The following is a 19,786-nucleotide window of genomic DNA, read 5'->3' on the forward strand; positions in this document are numbered from 1 at the left end:
GTCTAGTAAAGACATCAAAACAATCCTAGCTACCCAGACTCAAAACTTTAGTCTTTTTTGTCTTCCTACCTTCACACATAAATCACCCAACCCAATGGCAAGTTCTATTGATTGTACCTCTACAATATATTTTACAGCCATACTTCTTTACAATTCCTAATACTCCTACCCTAATGTAGACAGTTGTTTTTTCAACTGGACTATTATAAAACCTTCTAATATGTTTCTCTGACTCCAAGTCTTGCCTTCTCCAATCCTTCTTCTGACTAGTGCCATATTAATTTTTAAAACAGCTTTATCAACATATAATTTGCACACCATATGATGGACCCATTTGAATTGTATAATTTAATGGTCTTTAGTATAATCACAAAATTTTATAATCATCAACAGAGTTTTAGAAAAATCATTGTCACAAAAAAATCCCTATACTCTTTATTTGTCATTCCCTAATGCACCCACTCATCTAATCCCTAAGCAACAATTAATCTACTTTATGTCTCTATATATTTTCCCATTCCAAACATTTTATACAAATTGAATACTAAAGAAGTGACATCAATAAAATGACACATTAAGGAGGTCCTAATGCATATTTCCCCCAAAATAACAACAAAAACAAGAAATATGCTATATACTTATAAAAATAGCTCTGAGTGCACTCCATAATACAATAAAGAATCTGTAGCAAACTGGTAAAAAAAAGAAAAGAAAAAAGAAAGAAAAAAACTAAAGAAAGAAAACAGCCATATAACCAAGAGTAGGAAGTATTTTATGATATCATCCCAATTATCCCAGTCTGGTACAGCTAGGGAACCCCCACTGGGGAAAAGAATGGCAAGAGAACCCCAGCAGTCCTCAGCACGAGGAAGTCTTTCTTGATGCTGACCCCAACTGACTGAGCTGTATAGAGTCCAGGTTCCTCTGCCACCTCTACAAGAAAGAGCCACCACCACTCTTCCACAAGCCGAGAAAAAGTTGTAGTTGCTCTACCCTCCCCAAAGAAGGAGCTGCCATAACCTTACCTAACAAAAAGGATTCTCTGGAGTGACATCAGAAACATGGTGGAATGAGAGACATCCCCAGATCTCTCCCCTTGAAACAAAAATAAGCTAAACATCTAAAACTCAACAGAAAACACCCAAACTTCAAACCAGCACATCTGATAATGGGATCGGCACATAAGAGCTACCACAGGTCATAACCCTGAGAGTCAGGGGGTAGACTGGGAAAGACGAAGAAGCTGCCTCTTGCAGATGGACTCCCTGCAGGAGGAGGGGGAAGGGAGAAAGTGTGGCAGGTACCATGAACAATCCTGCCTTGGAGAGTGTGAGTTCCATGTGGCCGGCAACAGTGCCCAGGCATTAGGGCAGAAAGAAGAGAAGGGGGACAACAGAGAAGTGGGGACAGCAGAGAAATGGGGATGGCAGAAAAGTGGGGATGGCAGAGAAACAACAGCAGATTATTATGAGCCATGGTTGCACAATGTGAGGCTGACCCACAGACCCCATCCACCAACACAGAGGGCCCCACTCTGCATATTCTCCTAGACTGAACACTACAACACCAAGGAACCCCAAGGGAATCTCAGCAAACACTACTGAAACTGTAACTAACACTGACAGGGACTGAGAATGAGAGTAGCAAGCCTGATTGAATATCGATAAGGGGAAAAAAAAGCATTATTAAGACTTTATATACAGCAAGGATCCAAAAAGATTAGACACCACCTACTAGAAACCAAAAGAAAAATGTCTTTGCAACAGGCTAAAGAAAAACCTTTATATAATAAATCTTTCTGGAAAAAAGATTTCCATTAATGCTCAGGCAGAGAAATAGTCCATTAAACACCAAGAACAACCAAGGTGACAAAGCAGCTTAGAAAGAAAAAGAAAACTCTCCAGAATATAAGCTTACAGACATAGAAATGTGTGACTTAAGTGACAGAGAATTCAGGATAGTATTTCTGAAAAAAACTCGATGAGATTCAAAACGATTCATATCAACATTTTCAGGAATTAAAAAAAAAACATCTAGATGAGCAGAATGCATTCTTTAGCAAGCAAACCAAAATCCTCAAAAAGAACCAAAGAGAACTTCTGGATATGAAGAACACACTGAAAGAGATGAAAAATGAAATAACAAGCTTGGGAAATAGAGTTGACCAAATGGAGGAAACGATCAATTATATCGAAGGGAGAAATATAGAAATAAATTAGAAGGAAGAAAAGAGACAACAAAAAATGAAAAATAATGAACAAAAATACAAGAGCTAGTTGATACCATCAGGAGAGGAAACATAAGAATAATGGGCATTCTAAAAGAGGAGGGAAAGGAGCAGAGGTTAGAAAGCATTTTCGGACAAATAGTTTACGACAATTTCCCAAATCACAGGAATGAGATGGAGCTTGGAATTCAAGAATTCAACAGAACATCAAAATCTCAACACAAAATGGCCTCTCCAAGACACATTGTATTATAATTATCAAAAATCAAAGACAGAGAAAGAATTCTCAGAGAAGCCGGGAAAAAGAAGTCAGTAACCTAAACATGAAAAACCATTAGATTATCATTGGACTTCTCAGCACAAACTTTACAAGCCAGAAAGGAGGGGAATCAAATATACAAAACAGTAAATTAAAGAAACTACCAGCCAAGAATAATGTATCCAGCTGAGCTTTCCTTTAGATATGAAGGAAAAATAAAGACCTTTCCAGACATAAAAAAATTGATAGAATTCTCCACTACAAGTTCTTCATTATAAGAAGTATGAAAGGGGTCAGGTCCTCCAAAACAAAATGACAAAAATAAAAATACATAAGGAGGAGTTTGGTGACTAGCAGGTAGATAAAAGCAGAGGAGTGCAACCCTTACTAACAACAGGGCATTATAAGCTTAAACAATAACTATCCTTTACATATTTGTAATGGTAACCATACACCAAAGAATCAGAACTGAAGTATGTAATATAAAACAAGAACGGTAGAGGGAAAAACCATAAAACACAATCAAAATAATTTTTAAAAAAGATACACAAAGACAAGGAAGCAATGGAAACACTGAGCCACCAGAAATGAAAATATAAAATGGCTATAGGAAAACCTCATAATCAACCTAAATGTACATGGATTGAATTCAACAGTATAAAGGCATGGAGCTGCAGAATGGATTAAAAAACAAAACTCAACCATACGCTGCCTCCAGGAGACACATCTCACTCAGCTCCAAAGACAGATATAGACTCAAAGTGAAAGGATGGAAAATGATATTTCAAGCAAATGGCACTCAGAGATAAACATGAGTAGCAGTACTAATATCAGAGGAAATAAATTCAAAATAAAAAAGATAAAGAAAGATATTGAGGGATACTTCATAATAAAAATGAGAATCATGCACCAGAAAGACATAACATTTATTAATATCTATGTTCCCAATCAGGAAGCCCCGAAATATGTAAAGCCATTACTAATGGAACAAAAAGGAGAAACAAAACAAAACTTTATCGTGGTAGGGGACTAAAATATCCTGCTATTGGATACAGACAGATCGTCCTAACAGAAAATCAATAAGGAAATAACATCCTTAAATGACACGTTAGACCGATTGGACATAATTGACATATACAGGGCTTTTTGTCTCAGAACATCTCCTTATACATTGTTCTCTAGCGCACATGGAACATTCTCAAGGATTGACCACATACAAGGACACAGAGATAGCCTCAACAAATATAAAAGGGTTGAAATCCTACCAACCATATTCTCTGATCATAATACTTTGAAACTGGACATAAACTGTAAAAAGAAAGCAGAAAGAATCACAAACACGTAAATATTAAACAACATGCTACTGAAGAACGACTGAGTCGGAAAAAAAAAGGAGAGATTAAGAGATACATAGAAATGAATGATAATGATAGTACAACATATCAAAACTTTAGAGGCATGGCAAAAATGCTAATAAGAGGAAAGTTTATTTCATTGCAGGCCTATCTCAAAAACCAAGAACGAGCTCAAATAAACAAACTAATGCTTCATCTTAAAAACAAATAAAGAACAAATGAAGTCTAAAGTCAGCAGAAGGAAAGAAATAATCAAAATTAGAGCAGGAATAAATGAAATGGGAAAAAATAATAGAAAAAATAAATGCAACAAAGAGCTGGTTCTTTGAGAAGGTTAATAAAATTGACAAACCCCTGGCCAGACTCACTAAAGGAAAAAGAGAACGGACACCAAAGTAATTTGGGATGAAAGTGGGAAAATTATAATAGACATCGCAGAAATGCAAAGGATTATACAAGAATACTGTGAAAAGTATATAATACCTAGAAGAATTGGACAATTACTTAGAAAGATACAACCTTCCTAGACTGAATCAAGAAATACTGGAAAAATCTAAATAGACTGATCAGTAGTATGGAAATTGAAACAATCATCAAAAATCTACTAAAGTAAAAGTCCAGGATCAGATGGCTTTACCAGTGAATTCTAACAAACATTCAAAAAAAGATTTAATACCTATTCTCTTCAAACTCTTCCAAAAAATCAAAGAGTAGGTGAAACTTCCCAACTCATTTTATAAGGCCAATATTATACTGATAACAAAACCTTGTAAAGCTAACACAAAGAAAGAAAACCACAGACCAATATCTCTCATGAACACAGATGCAAAAATCCTAAATAAGATAATAGCGAACCAAACATAACAATATATTAAAAGATTATACACACAATAAAGTGGGCTTCATTCCAGAGTTGCAGGGATGATTCAACAAATCGATTAATGGGATACACCACATAAACAAATTAAAAAATAAGAATCATATGATCATATCAATAGATGTACAAAAAGCCTTCGAAAAGATACAGCTTCCATTTATGATCAAAACACTTAATACAATTGGTATAGAAGGAAAGTACCTTAACATAATAAAGGCCATCTATGATAAACCCTCAGCCAACATTATACTTAATGGTGAAAACTAAAAACCTTCCCTCTAAGATCAGGAACAAGGCAAGGCTGTCCACTATTGCCATTGTTATTCATTATAACATTAGAGTTTCTAGCAAGTGCAATCAAACAAAAGAAAGATATAAAAGGTGTCTAAATAGGAAAAGAAGTCAAACTGTCATTGTTTGCGAATGGCATGATTATATAGAAAACCCTAAAGAATCCACAAGCTAAACACTAGAAACAATAACCAAATACAGTAAAGTTTTTGGATACAAAATCAACATTCAAAAGTCCATAGCATTCCTTTACTCTAATAATGAAGTGTTAGTAAAAAAAAAAAAGTTGAAAAAATAATTCCTTTTACAATTGCACCAAAAAGAATAAAATACTCAGGAATAAATTTAACAATATTTTGAAAGGACTTATATAATGAAAACTATAAGACCCTATTAAAAGAAATCAAAGAAGATACAATGAAATGTAAAGATATTCTGTGTTCTTGGATTGGAAAAATCAACATAGTTAAAATGATCATATTACCTAAAGCATTATATAGATTTCATGCCATCCCCATAAAAATCCCTTTGGCATTTTTTAAAGAAATGGAACAAAACATCATCAGATTTGTATGGAAGCACAAAAGACCCTGCATAGCCAAAGACATCCCGAGAAAAAAGAACGAGACTGGAGTCATCACTCTGTCCGACTTCAAATTATACTACAACACGAGAGTAATCAAAATGGCATGGTATTGGCAGAAAAACAGACACATGGACCAGTGGAACAGAATTGAGAGTCCAGAAGTAAACCCATATTTATATAGGTAGATAATTTTCGATGAAAAAGCCAAAAACATACAGTGGAGAAAGAAAAGCCTCTTGAATAAATGCTGCTGGGAAAACTGGAAAGCCACCTGAATGAAATTAGACTAAGGTTTATCACCACACACCAAAATTAACTCAAAATGAATTAAGGACCTGAATATAAGACCTGGAACAATAAAATGCATAGAAGAAAACATAGGAACTAAACTCTTAGACCTTGGATTTCTAGCAGATATTATGAATTTGACCTCAAATGGATGAGGAATAATAGCAAAAAATAAATAAATGGGACTACATCAAACTAAAAAGTTTCTGCACAGCAAAATTAACTGTCAACAAACTAAAGGGACAACCATCTAAATGGGATAATATATTTGCAAGCATGACTTCTGATAAGAGCCTAATATCCAAAATATACAAAGAACTCATACAACTCCATAACAACAAAAAAACAAATGATCCAATTAAAAAATGGGTAGAGTACCTAAAGAGACACTTCTCCCAAGAAGACACACAAATGGCCAAGAAACATGCTCAACTTTGCTAGCTATTAGGGAAATGCAAATCAAACCACAATGAGATACCATCTCCTACCTGTTACAATAGCTATAATCAACAGGACAATAGTAACAAATGTTGGAGAGGATGCAGAGAAAATGGAACCCTCATACACTGCTGGTTGGACTGCAAATTGGTACAGCCACTATGGATAATAGTATGGAGGTTCCTCAAAAAACTAAGAATTGCTCTACCACATGATCCAACAATCCCTCTACTAAGTATTTACCCCAAAGACTTGAAAACCCATATCTAAAAAGGTATTTGCACACTGATGTTCATAGTAGCATTATTCATGGTGGGCAGGACATGGAAGCAATCGTAGTGTCCTATGATAGATGATTGGCTAAAGAAGCTGTGGCACATATGTACAATGAAATATTACTCAGCCATAAGAAGAGATGAAACACTGTTATTTGTGACAACATGGGTGGACCTCAAGATAAGCATGCTAAGCAAAAAAAAAACAGACAGAAAAAGTTCAAAATCACCTCATATTACTTATACGTTGGATATAAACCTAAAAGCAACAAAAGAACAGGACAAACAGAGACTCATGGACATGATCTATAAACTAGTGGTTACCAGAAGTATAGGGTGCTGGAGGAGGGCAGAAGTCGATGGGGTAATGGGGGTCAAATACAGGGGGATAGGGGAGTGTGAAGTGGGTAAAGGTGATCTAATATATAGAAGCTGAAGGAAACTGGACTTTGGATTGTAAACACAGAATAGAATATATAGATGTCAAATTATAATGCACACCTGAAAGCTATATAATTTATTAACCAATGTTACCACAATAAACTTAATTTTTAAAAAGTTTTTATAAAGGTCTAGAAGGAGACAAAAATTTTGTGAGATGGGTTACCTTTGAGAAGGGAGCTATGGTTGAGACTAGAACCAAGGGGGCTTTTGCTCATCTGTACCATTTGAATACTTTATAATGAAAATGCATTCATTTATTACCTCTATGATTAAAAATAAAATTTTACAAATGTATACAAATAAAACATATTCAATGTTAAATATTTTAGATACTATGAAAAGTATAAAAATAAAATTAAAGACACTACTCACATTATATAGACATTAGTACTCACTTATATTTAAGTGCATTTCCATTCACTACATATAAATATATGTAGGTAGATAGGTACATGTATATGTATGTGTACATAGGCCTATTTTCTAATTTTATAAAATTTGAATCATAGTTTTTAATATAGTTTTGGAGCATGACTTTTTTTAAATTTAACTTTATATCATCAGCACTTTGCAGTGCATTAGAAAACCTCGAACACATGGCTTTAATGGCTTTATAAACTCTACATCTTATGGATTAGCCGTAATTAATACAAGCAGTTTCTCTTTGTTGGGCATTTGGTTTGCATCCACTTTTCCCCCTAATAATTCTCAAAGGTTATACTAATGTAAAGGTCCAAGGGAAGTGCATATTATACTATGTCCCCACTAACACTGAACATTCTAATTTCAAAATACGTTTTGACAATTTGAAAATGTGAAGGCCAAAAAATAAAACAAAAACATATACCGCCCCCCCCCCAATTAAAACAGGAAGATTGGTTTTAGTTTGAATTCATTATCTGAAACCTTAAATGGATCCTTTGTACTGTTCAGCAGTCTTATTTTTTTTTTCAAAAAAGTGTGTTTATACTACCTGAGTCAAAAATTTCATATGATCAGTGGTTGCTAGGGATAATAAGGGAGGGGAAGATGAATAGGTAAAACACAGAGAATTTTTAAGTCAGAGAAACTGTTCTGTACGATACTCTAATTATGGATACAAGCCATTATGTATTTGTGAAAATCCACAGTATGCACAATGCCAAGAGTGCAACCTAATGTAAACTATGAACTTTGAGTGATAATGGTGTATCAATGTCAGATTGTCAATTATAATATATGTACCACTCTGATGTGTGATATTGATAGTGTAGAAAGCTATGTGTGTGTGAAGAGAAGATGTATATGGTAATGCTCTATACTTTCTGTTTACTTTCGCTGTGAATCTAAAACTACTCTAAAATTAAAGTGTGTTAAAACTACAGACAAGGATAAAACAATTGCAATATATTTAATGAATGATCTATTTCCATCATACATTAAACAACTACTCCTTTAGAATAAATTTAATAAAAAAAGCAATTTAATAGCACGATGGCAAAAGATAAGAAAAGGAATTTCAGAGATAGTACAAATAATAAAAACAAGAAAAAATAAAAATATGTTCAACCTCAATGATAACCAGAAATGCAAATAACAGCAAACCAAAGTACTATTTTTTACCCATCAGATGAGCAAAAAATAAAGCAATTGATGACATTCAGTGCTGCCAAGGATCTGAATAAAAGAAGATTCTCATAGTGTTTCTGGAAATGTAAACAAATTATATTGGAAGGCATTTTTTTAGTTCCTATGAAAATTGAAACTGTATAATCTACTTCCATCAATTCAATTTCTAGTATTTATGCTAGAAAACCCATCCATGTTCACCAAGCAGCCCATTTAGGGATATTCCCTGGAGCTCATTATCAAACGAACAAACAAACAAACAAAACACCTTAGGCATCCATCACTGTGAAAATGCTTAAATGCAATAAGGTAAATCTATCTCACAGAGTACAACACGGTATTGATTTAAAAAGTAGATAAATAAAAATATGCATTGCAGAAATATCTGCATAGTGCAATCCTCATGTTATAAAAAGCAAAAGAATATGTTAGTACATATAAATATAAACATAAATTCATTAAAATTACTGTAAAATATAATCCGAAATTAAATTATTAATTTAAGAGATATTAATTTTTTATAAAAAGCAAAAAAAAAGACATCATGAAGGTGCATTTAGGTAATTTCAAAGTCTACAGGATAAATGACCTGTTTCTTCAATAAATAAATGGCATAAAAATTTGTAAGATAAGGGAGTGGTCAGCATAAAGGTGGAGTAGCCATCTCTAAATAACAAAAAAAAAACAATGAAAAATTAGCAGAAAATGTCAAAAACAATTTTGTTAGAACACTGTAAAACAGTTCATAATTTATAACAACCTAGTGAATGCTGAATCAAGAACTTAGAAACAATCAGAAAGCTTTGTGGAATTATTTTCTTGCTTTTGTCCCACACTTCGCTGGTGTGTAGAAGCAGTCTTGAAGAGTTCAGCTCACATGCCCAGTGTGAGAACCTGGTCCCTAGTTCTGGCAATGTTTTTTGCAGTTTTACAAGTCTTTATAGCAGTATTCTTATGGTGATAGTTCGGATAGCAAGTACCTATCTACTAACTTAAGTTTATCGATTTCACTTTTCAGAATTTTGATTTATTGGCTTATTTTGGTTCTGTTTGAGATAGCAATTTCAGAGAGGGGTATATTAAAATCACTAACAATAATTCTTGCTTTAATGTTTACTTCTTGAAGCCCTATCAGGTGTTGCTTCATATATTTTGATCCTATATCATTGGGTATGTATGTGTTTATAATGGCTATATCTCCTTGTACTATTCTTCCTTTTTCTATTATATACCCAGTTATTATTCAAAAAAATATTGCGTACATCTGTTCTACCTGAAGGAGTGGCACAAGGTGCTTGTCTCTATTTTTCCTAACTCTCAGTTCATCCAGGATGGAAAAGTGGTAGTTATTGTTCAAATATACTGTAAAGTGGGTGAATGACCCAGAGCTAACTGAGACAAAATATTATGGTTGAGACATACAATAGACCTTCAGTCTGGGAGAAAAGGCTGGGGAAATAGCTCTTTTTGGAAATTAGGGCAACAAAACACACTTGTGCATATGGAGGAATATAGAAAGCCCAGGGCAAGATACATGTTCAAAAATACCTGAGAAGACACTAAGTTTATATCTCAAGCCAATCCCTAGTTTAAAGGAAACCCCAGCTAAGTGTTGAAAGATGTCCCTTGGACAGAGCATATCTGAAAAGTTTAGAAGAGTTGATTTCTCTCTTTTTCAGCTCCTAGTATTCAAGGAAATTTCTGTCAAAACACTAGTTAAATAAAAGCTAAGAAACAGGGACTTCAAAAGTGGTTTATAGTGCTCCTATACAACAAAGAATACAGTCTCTGCAAAAATAATAATTGGAAAAAGTCACTAAACAAATGGACTATTAAAGCCTTCAACGATCAAACACGCATGCACGTGCACACACACCCACACACACATACACACACAGTAAACCCTGGAAAGGGGAAGTGGGGAATCTAATTTCCATAGTTATCACATTATATTCAAGTTTCAATGAAAATTAACAAGGTATACAAATGAACAGGAACATATGTCCCATTCAATGGGAAAACACAATTTTTCAGAAACTACCCCAAAGAAGCCAAAACCTAGGAATTGCTAGACATATATTTTATATTAGCTGTCTAAATATGCCCAATGAGCTGAAGGAAAACATGGACAGAAACTAATTTTACTTGAAGCACATATGGGAGTCTCCAAAGTAAGAGAGAAAGAGGCAAAAAAAAAAAATGCCTGAAGAAATAATAGCCGAAAAATTCCACAAAGTGAAGAAACATGAATCTATACACCCATGAAGCTCAACTAACTCAAAGTATGGTAAGTAAGCTCAAAGTCATCCACACCAAGACACAATGAAGCTGTAGCAAAACAGACAAAGAGAGAATCTTAAAAACTTCAAGGAACAAAGACTTGTCACAAAGAAAATTCTCAAGATTAACATCTGATTTCTTATCCAGCACCATAGAGGCCAGAAGGAACTGAGTTGACATTTAAACTGCTGAAAGAAAAAAACTGTCAAGTAAGAATTCTATATCTGGCAAAATGGTCTGTCAAAAATGAGACATGAATTAAGACATTATCAAAAGTTGTGGGAAATCATTATCACTAGATCTGTCTAGCAGGAAATGGTAAAGGGAGACCTTCAGGTTGAACTGAAAGGACTCAATGCCAGGTGAAGAAATAAAGACCTCTGTTAAAGGTAACTACACAGGCAAATAAAAAAGTCAGTATGACTACATTTGGTTTGTAATTCCACTTTTTATTTCCTACATGATTTAAAAAACAAATGCATAAAATAATTATAGGTCTATATTATTAGGCACACAAGATATATGGATGCAATTTGTGAAAAGAGCAGCCTAAAGGTGAAGAGGAACTATATATGAGAAGAATTTTTGTATACAATCATAGTAAAATTATCAATTCAATATAGATTGTTATAAGTAGAATGTTAAATATAATCTGACTAGTAACCACAAAGATAAATGAGAAGGGAATCAAAACATTTCATTACAATAAGACCAAAAATAAATGAGAAGGGAATCAAAACATTTCGTTACAATAAGACCTGAAACAACAAATTGCATTGAAGGAAACATAGGTACTGAACTCATGGACCTTGGATTTAGAGAGGGTTTTATAAATTTGACCTTAAAGGCAAGGGAAGTCAAAGCAAAAATAAATGAATGGAACTATATCAAATCTAAAAGCTTTTGCACAGCAAAAGAATCCAACAAAACAAAGAGGCAACAAACTGAATGGGATAAGATATTTGAAAATAGCACTTCTGATAAGGGGCTAATATCCAAAAATACATAAAGAAACTCATGCAACTCAACAACAAAAAACAAACAATCCAGTTAAAAATGGGCAGAGGACATGGACAGACACTGCTCCCAAGAAAACATACAAATGGACAACAGACATATGAAAAGATGCTTGACTTTACTGGCTATTAGGGTAATGCAACTCAAAACCACATTGAGATAACAACTCACACCTGTAAGAAAGGCTAAGTGTTGGAGAGGTTGTGGGGGAAAATGACCCCTTACATACTGCTGGCAAGAATGTAAATCGGTACAACCATGATGGAAAAGAGTATGGAGGTTCCTCAAAAAAATTAAGAATAGAATTCACATATGACCCAGCAATCTCTCTTCTGGGTATTTACCCCACTGTTCATAGCAGCATTATTCACAGTGGCCAAGACATGGAAACAACTGTAGTATCCTTCAATAGGTGATTGGATAAAGAAGTGGTACATATATACAATGGAATATTACTCAGCCATAAGAAAAAGTGACATACTGCTTTTGTGACAACATAGATGGATCTTGAGATTATCATGCTAAGCAAAATAAGTCAGAAAAAGTTGAAAACCATATGATCTCACTTATATGTGGGATGTAAATCTGAAAGCAACAAACAAACAAGATAAATAAATAGGGACTCATGGACACTAACAACGATTTATTTGTTACCAGAAGGAATGGGAGAGGTTGTTAAAGAAAAAGTGGGTCAAATATATGGTGACACAAAGAAATTTAACTCTGGGTGGTGAACACACAGTACAATAAACATATGATGAATTATAGAATTATATACTTGAAACCTGTATAATTTTATTAACCAATGTCACCACAATAAATTTAATAAAAATATAGTAGCCAAATGAGAATGAAAGCAACATTTTTTCAGTAGTTCAGCCAGTGTCCAGAAACCCATGCTGCAGAGTTCTGATAGCAGATGAGTTGAAAAATAAAGCTTTGAATTACAGGCTTTAAGCAAGGCTTCCTCTTTCTAGCTCCATGAAATTAAGATAGCTAGATATGCAGTGCAGGTATTTTTCTAACTCACATAACCAATCTACCCAGTTACAGGCACAGGTCAACTTACCACATGGAAGCAGGCAGTGCAATAGTAAGTGTTGAGATGAAAGAAACAGTAAACCTACCCACTAGTAAAACATTGTCCAACTAATACTCTGTGTTCTGACTGATAATAGCATCTCCTTTGTGAGGAGCTATAAGGAGGGAAGTAGAAGGAAGAAGTGTGGGCTAGTATTGAAGTAGTTGAATTTACACTACTATTGACAAAGGCAGAATTTGGGTCTATTTAAAGAATTTTTATTTTGCCCTATTGATTTTTTTTTGCAGTACCATGTTGTTTCAATTATTGTACCTTTATAATATGCTATACTATCGAGTTGTGCTTATCTTCTCTCATTAATCTTTTAAAAAATTATTGGATATTCTTGTCCAGGTTTCTTTTTTGTTCCTAATGAACTTTATGTACAATCCTTTCATTTAAGTACAAAAATGTCCAATTGTGATTTTGATTAAAACTGCTTTAAATCTACAAAGTATTTTAAGATAGATCACCTTCTCTTCAATAATGGTATTTTCCGAAGTTTCATTCTCAAATCAATGTTATTGTTACTTTACACACTATATAACTGGGTGATCTCATATATAATCATGATTTTAACAATCTTCTATTGCATTGCTGATGACTGCTAAGTTGCTGTATCTATTTGAGGTGTCTCTTCCAAATTACAGACCCATTCTCAAATTGAGTATAACCTCCTGTTCTTATAAGCACTGTCATTTCCATCTAAGTGACTTACAGGCACCTCACATTCAAGATGTTAAAATAGAAACTCCATATATTTACCCTCTAAACAAACAAACAAACAAACAAACAAACAAACAAAAACACCCCCTGCTTCTTGCATTTTTAATCTTCTTTGTGAGTGGTACCAGCTCTAGGTGCATAATCTAAAAATTTGTTTGTTATTCTTAACTCCACCAGCTCCTTTATCCCCTAAACATTTGTTCAATCATCATATCCTATTGATTCTTCCTTAACATCTTTCAGACCTATCTAATTTTTTCAATTCTCATGTCCTACCATCTTTGTTAAAGTTATCATCACTTCTAAGGATTACTGCAAGAAACTTTTAATTGGTTTTCCTGCTTCCAATGTGTCACTTCTCTCCTTTTAGTAATTTATGGATTATTTTAGTACCTGAATCACCATTTTTCTTTCAACCTCAATATCCCCCATTCTTCTGAGTGACTTCAAAATCTATGTGGATGACTCATCAAACTCTTTAGCCTATCAGTTTTTTAATCTCAGTTTCAGTGTCATTCACTCCCACTTTGCTTTTGCCTTTGGTCAAACCACAGACTTTCTTATTGCCTGAAAGTGTTTTCCCTGTCTTAAAACTAAACCACATTCACCATTTCCACTCCCACATCTCCTGATTACTCTTTAGTCCATTATAATCTGGATTCTATTCTCAGCAAGTTATTAAAATCACTGGTCACTCCCCTGTTGCTGTATCCAATGGAAAAAATTCCTTTCTGATCTTATTTAACCTCTCTGAAGCAGCTGAAACTGTTGACCTCTTCATTCTTAGAATAATCTTCCTATTACCATTTTGATACCAGATTTTCCTGGTTTTATTTTTAACAACTTGCTTATTTTTTTCTCAGGCTCCCCTCCCACCTAGTAATTACCAGTTTGATTCTTGTGTCTATAAGTCTGTTTTTTGTTTTGTTTGTTCATTTATTTTGTTTTTTTTTTTGATTTCACATTGAGATCATATGGCATTTGTCTTTCTCTGACTTATTTCACTTAGCATAATACTCTCTAGATCCATCTATATCATTGCAAATAGTAAGATTTCATTTTTTAAGGCCAAGTAATATTTCATTGTATATATGTACCACAACTTCTTTATCCGATTGTCTTTTAATGGACATGTTTATGTTCACTGCAGTGTTATTTACAATAGCCAAGATATGGAAGCAACCTCAGGCTTATTTTTCAATGAGTACCTCCCTTAAAAATTGGTCTTCCTCGGGGTCTTAGGATTCTTGATTTTCATTTAATATACTCTTCCACAGTGACTGCATTCATTCTTTGCCTTCAATTACTACTTAAATGTCGATGCTTCTTACATCATTCCTCAGATCATATCTTTCTCCTAAGCTCCAGAGCGTTATTTCTACTAGATATTTATATCTTATTATCTTATAGACATTTCAAATTCAGTGAATTTAGAAGTGAACTCATCATCATCCAATCTCCCCTATTTCAACTCAACTCCCTCCCATGTTCCTTATCTTGGTGAATGGCATCACTATCTACTTGGCTGTCCAAGCCAAAAAACCTGGGTAACATTTCAGAATTTTCCTCCAAAAATATGGGTTTTATTCAACAATCCTTCTCTTTCTAACCTTCGATATCCAATTAATCACAAAATCTTGTTGATTCTACCTCACTTATCTTTTTAGAACCTATTCCCTTTTCTCTACTTAAACTTTCATCTCTCTTACTACTGGGTTTTACATATTGTATTTGCCACATCTGAACTTCCTTTTCCTTACTTTTCTTTCATATGATTCCCTTACTTGCATATTTCTTTCTCAGCCTTTGTATTAGTGGTTCTAAAAGTATATTTCTTGATCCTGCTACATCAAAATCACCTGGGAATTTGTTTGAAGTAGCAAATTTTTGAGCCCCATCCCACATCTAATGAATCAGAAGCTCTGAGGGTTGATCCCAGAAATCTATTGTTTAACAAGCCTTCCAGGTGATTGTGATGCATGCTAAAATTTAAGAACTGCTGATTTAGATCTTAGCTGCATTATAATTACCGGTTTGCCTGTCTCTCTATGATAATAGCCCACATTATTTCAAGGGTAGAATAAGTATTATTTCCCACTGCATCTATACCTTCTAAAATTGTTCTTGTACCCAGGAGGCCTCCAGTAAGTATTTATTCAATGAATGAATGAATGGAAGAGAATGTAGTCAAGATTATAGTCACCCTACATTTAGTATCAGGAGTTTAGTCTATGATTGAGGTTAGAGTTAATTTGTACTAAGGGGACAAAAACTTTATAACTGTGGTTAAGGATCAGTTTGTGGTTTGAGACAGGTAACTCTCTACCCATGATTTGGAGATCATACTATAACCAAGATTAACTTCACATCTAGAGAGGGTTCGAAGCTCAATTTGTATTCAGAGTTAAGGCCAGTATAAGTGTTAAGAACTTTGCTGATGAAACAAACAAATGAAAAACATGTAGTAGCCTGTTCTGACTGAGAAAATGAATATTTCATAAAGACAAACTCTATGGTTGTGGCTTAGTCATGGCTAACATTCCTGTTCAGTTCTCTAAGAGCATTATTTTCAAACAAGCAAAACAGAGGGCTGAAGAAGTACTGCACATCCTTTTCCCTTCACCAAGTGTTCCCACTCACCAGGCTCAGCAGCTTGTGGCCAGCCAGTACTAGATTCTAGCACTCCATGGGCATGCACAGAGTAGGGGCGGCTGGCATTATTCTTGAACACCACAGTTAGGATATCACCAACTTCTCCTCTGAGAAGTGGACCTAATATATGCAATATAAGAAAAATTATCATTAGTGGAGTAGTGGAACAGGGACATTAAAGGCATTAAAGAAAGGGACATATGTAGGACTCCCTAGAATTAAGAGTTTACCCTGAGAAAGGATTCTCCTGAGACTAAAAGTCATGACTGACTTAATTTTTAAGTTCAGAAGCCCTTAAACTGATACAGGATGAGGATACTTCAACAATGAGATTATACTTTCAGTTACTCCCACTTTTCCCACCCCAACTCTCTCCATATAATGCCCCAAGTTTTTAGAGAATCAGAGCCCTGTATAATAATTATTAATAAGGAGTTAGACACAGAGTAAAGAATTGCTGAGCTCTCGTAAAGAGCCAGTGGATCTCTTCTGCATGAGGACAAGTTTGAGGAAACTCACTGACCCCTGCCAAAGTGAAGAAACTGCAGCAACAGTTAAACTGGGGTGCAAGGGTCATTCTGGCTCCCTGTACCATTTTCTTTCTACTTTTTGATGTTTCTACATTCCCCTGCCTTTAGCAAAAATCTGTCACCTTCAGAAATTCCTAGATATAGAGGCCTAAAAAAATCTTGTTCATGTTGCAGCAGAATTCATGAATTTCCCCCTTTGAGTTCTTATATCTGTGGCTGATTTATAAAATATGATATAGTTCCAGTATATCATAAGGAAAACAAAACTGATAATGAGGAATGGGAGGCCTTCCTGATATGATGTAGCCCACCTAAGAGCAACATAGGCTTCTGGATACTAAGAAGAAAGTGAAATCACCTTACCTAAGATTCCCAGGTGCTCCTCTGGTCCAGTTCTTGGTCGAGGGATCTTGAATGTACCATCAGTATATTCCCTGAATACAGCTTTCTTGTATCTGGAACCTAGGAGCCCATCTCTGTTGCTCAGGAAGATGTGACCATAACTGGAAAATCCAAAAACTGGTATCAGCACTTTGTTCTCAACTCCTCATTTTCGTACGGGAAGCTACATCAGATCTAAGCTCATGTCACAAATAGAAGAAGGGGGACTATTCCTTCTAATGTTAGATTATTCACCATGTTGGATGCATATATACAGTTATAAATGTCAGATTTCATTATCTATTTATGCTCTTTTGTTTGCCATCATCCAGATAGGAATTTGTAGTACAATTTATATGGCAAGAGTACTGGGATATGAATCAGAAGACATAGTCTCTAGCTTCAGCCTTGATGATATTTTAGATGGGATTCATTTGACAAAAGGACAAAGTACAAAGTATCAGGAAAGTACTAACTGCTTCTGCTGCTGAAAGGTAAGATATGAGGAGAGATAGGGAGGAAATGTAATCTTACAAATTTTTCCTGATGGGATGCTTTCCTTTTTACCAAAAGCTTTATTATTAATTTTATTATTTAACATTCCCAATAGACTGATAAGGTGGGCATGTCCAGAGGTGAAATTGGCAGTCCATATATGATAGGACACATTTTCATTGATACTGTCAGCCAGAAAGAGAGCCAGAAGTTGGATTCAAGTCTGCTGCTTCTTCCCTTTCTCCTTCTTGTCAAGTTCTTTCAACATTACCTTAAAGATGAGTAAACTAATACCAAGAAAAAGGAAAGTCACTTATTCTAGGTTTCAGAACAAGTGGGCAAATATGTTTCAACTTTCAACAACCAACATAAAGGGCAAGAATTGGCAAAGGGTTGTGAGAGTACTAAAAATAAATCATAGTGCAAATTGCTAATAGAATTACCTAGGATTTAGCTGAACACATGGCTGCCTAACCATAGATTACACTTTCCAAACTTTCTCACAGCTAGGTATGGCCATATGAATAAATTCAGGATAATCAAGTATGAGACAGAGTGGGGTATATAACTTGCAAGTTATCAACTTACAGACAATACTGCTTGCCTTGGACTTCTTTCTTTTTTTTTCAATAGGTGGGAATGATTACAATTGTAACAAGCATCTTAGTTCTAAAGATGAAAGCAAGAGTTATGTGTGACTAGTTCACCTACTAGCCCTGGACTGTTCATCTTTGTACTATTATGCAAGCAAGAAATTAAATTCTAACTTATTTAAGCCACACTATTTCTTTCCTGCTATACAGCATAAGCCTAAGTTGCACCTTAATGACATTTTGTAAATGAACAGCTGCTCTTGGCGTATTCAGTCCCATAAATAAGTTCTCTATAACATTTAAGTCACAGCATAGGTCCCTCTGGGTAAGCAGAGGAAAAGAAGGAAAGATTACAATCATGAAGATCTTTTAATTCAGCCCCACAGTATAGCAATATAGAAGCACTGAGTTCCACCGTACCTACATTCTAGCGCCTTCACCAGATTTGTTGGTACTTTATGAGGTGACTTTAGATAAGTGTCTCCTTCTTTCAGAACTTCTTATCTGTAAAATGATCCACAGTCTCTGAAGCCTTACCTGTCCTTCTCAGACTGGTTATGCCATTCCAGTTCCCAGCTCCTGTCAGGACAATAGTCCCACTCCACCTCCTCTGCCATGATGTAGTAGATCCTTGCAGCCTGATAGTGTTGGTGAGGGGTAGCTTGGTGGCCAGGACACTGGGAGACATTATAGATTGCCTTCATCCCTGCTTCTTTATGGTTGCCTGTCTGGCAATAAATCTCAAATATCCCTGAAAAAGGAAGAACGAGCAAAATATGAATTAAAATACCCCCGCGTAGCACCTGGGATATTTCCTGCCTCTCTCTAGGCATACTGCATAGAGTGGGTAGTTTCGGATAAGACTATTCTATGCATTAGACAAAATATTATTGAAGGATTATTGAAAGCAATGAGCACAGAGGTTAAGAGTTCTGGCTCCAAAGCTATACTGTCTGGGTTTAAAACTAAACTCTGGGTATTTCCAGTCAAGATAGCAGAGTAGATAAAAATTGTACTTGTCCCCTCTCATGACCACATCAAAATTAAAACTAAACTATAGAGAAACCATACTTGAGAACTGCTTAAAATCTAGTTAAACAAGTTATACAACTAAGGACATACAGAAGAAGCCACCTGGTAGAAGGAGTACAGACGCATAACACACTGGACCCACACCCGAGTGTGGCGGTTAAAAATCAGGAGTATACCTCGCTTCAGAGGACCCCTCAAGGAGTGAGGGTTCTATATCAGGATCCTCAGCCTAGGTTTCCAGAAAAGGGAAGAGAGCTCCTCACAACTTCTGGCTGTGAAAACCAAGCAGTTATTGTGGCTGAGTGAGACTGGAGCTCCTCTTAAGGGGCACGTGCATGAACTTACTAATGG

At 35.0% G+C, this 19,786-nt stretch overlaps 1 protein-coding gene across 5 annotated transcripts in view; it reads right to left on the reverse strand.

Moving 5' to 3' along the window:
• HEPH (hephaestin) overlaps positions 1 to 19,786 on the reverse strand; it is a 67,232-nt gene that overhangs the window by 9,954 nt on the left and 37,492 nt on the right. For all 5 annotated transcript variants that reach the window (XM_036227092.1, XM_016126711.2, XM_016126712.2 and 2 more), the window contains exons 13-15: positions 18,941 to 19,154; positions 17,298 to 17,437; positions 16,393 to 16,524 (exon numbers count right to left, since the gene is read on the reverse strand). In XM_036227092.1, the coding sequence (XP_036082985.1) occupies positions 16,393 to 16,524; positions 17,298 to 17,437; positions 18,941 to 19,154 (486 nt within the window). The remainder of the gene's footprint in view (positions 1 to 16,392; positions 16,525 to 17,297; positions 17,438 to 18,940; positions 19,155 to 19,786) is intronic.

This window comes from Rousettus aegyptiacus, unplaced genomic scaffold (assembly GCF_014176215.1).
Source record: "Rousettus aegyptiacus isolate mRouAeg1 unplaced genomic scaffold, mRouAeg1.p scaffold_m13_p_9, whole genome shotgun sequence".
Taxonomy (NCBI): domain Eukaryota; kingdom Metazoa; phylum Chordata; class Mammalia; order Chiroptera; family Pteropodidae; genus Rousettus; species Rousettus aegyptiacus.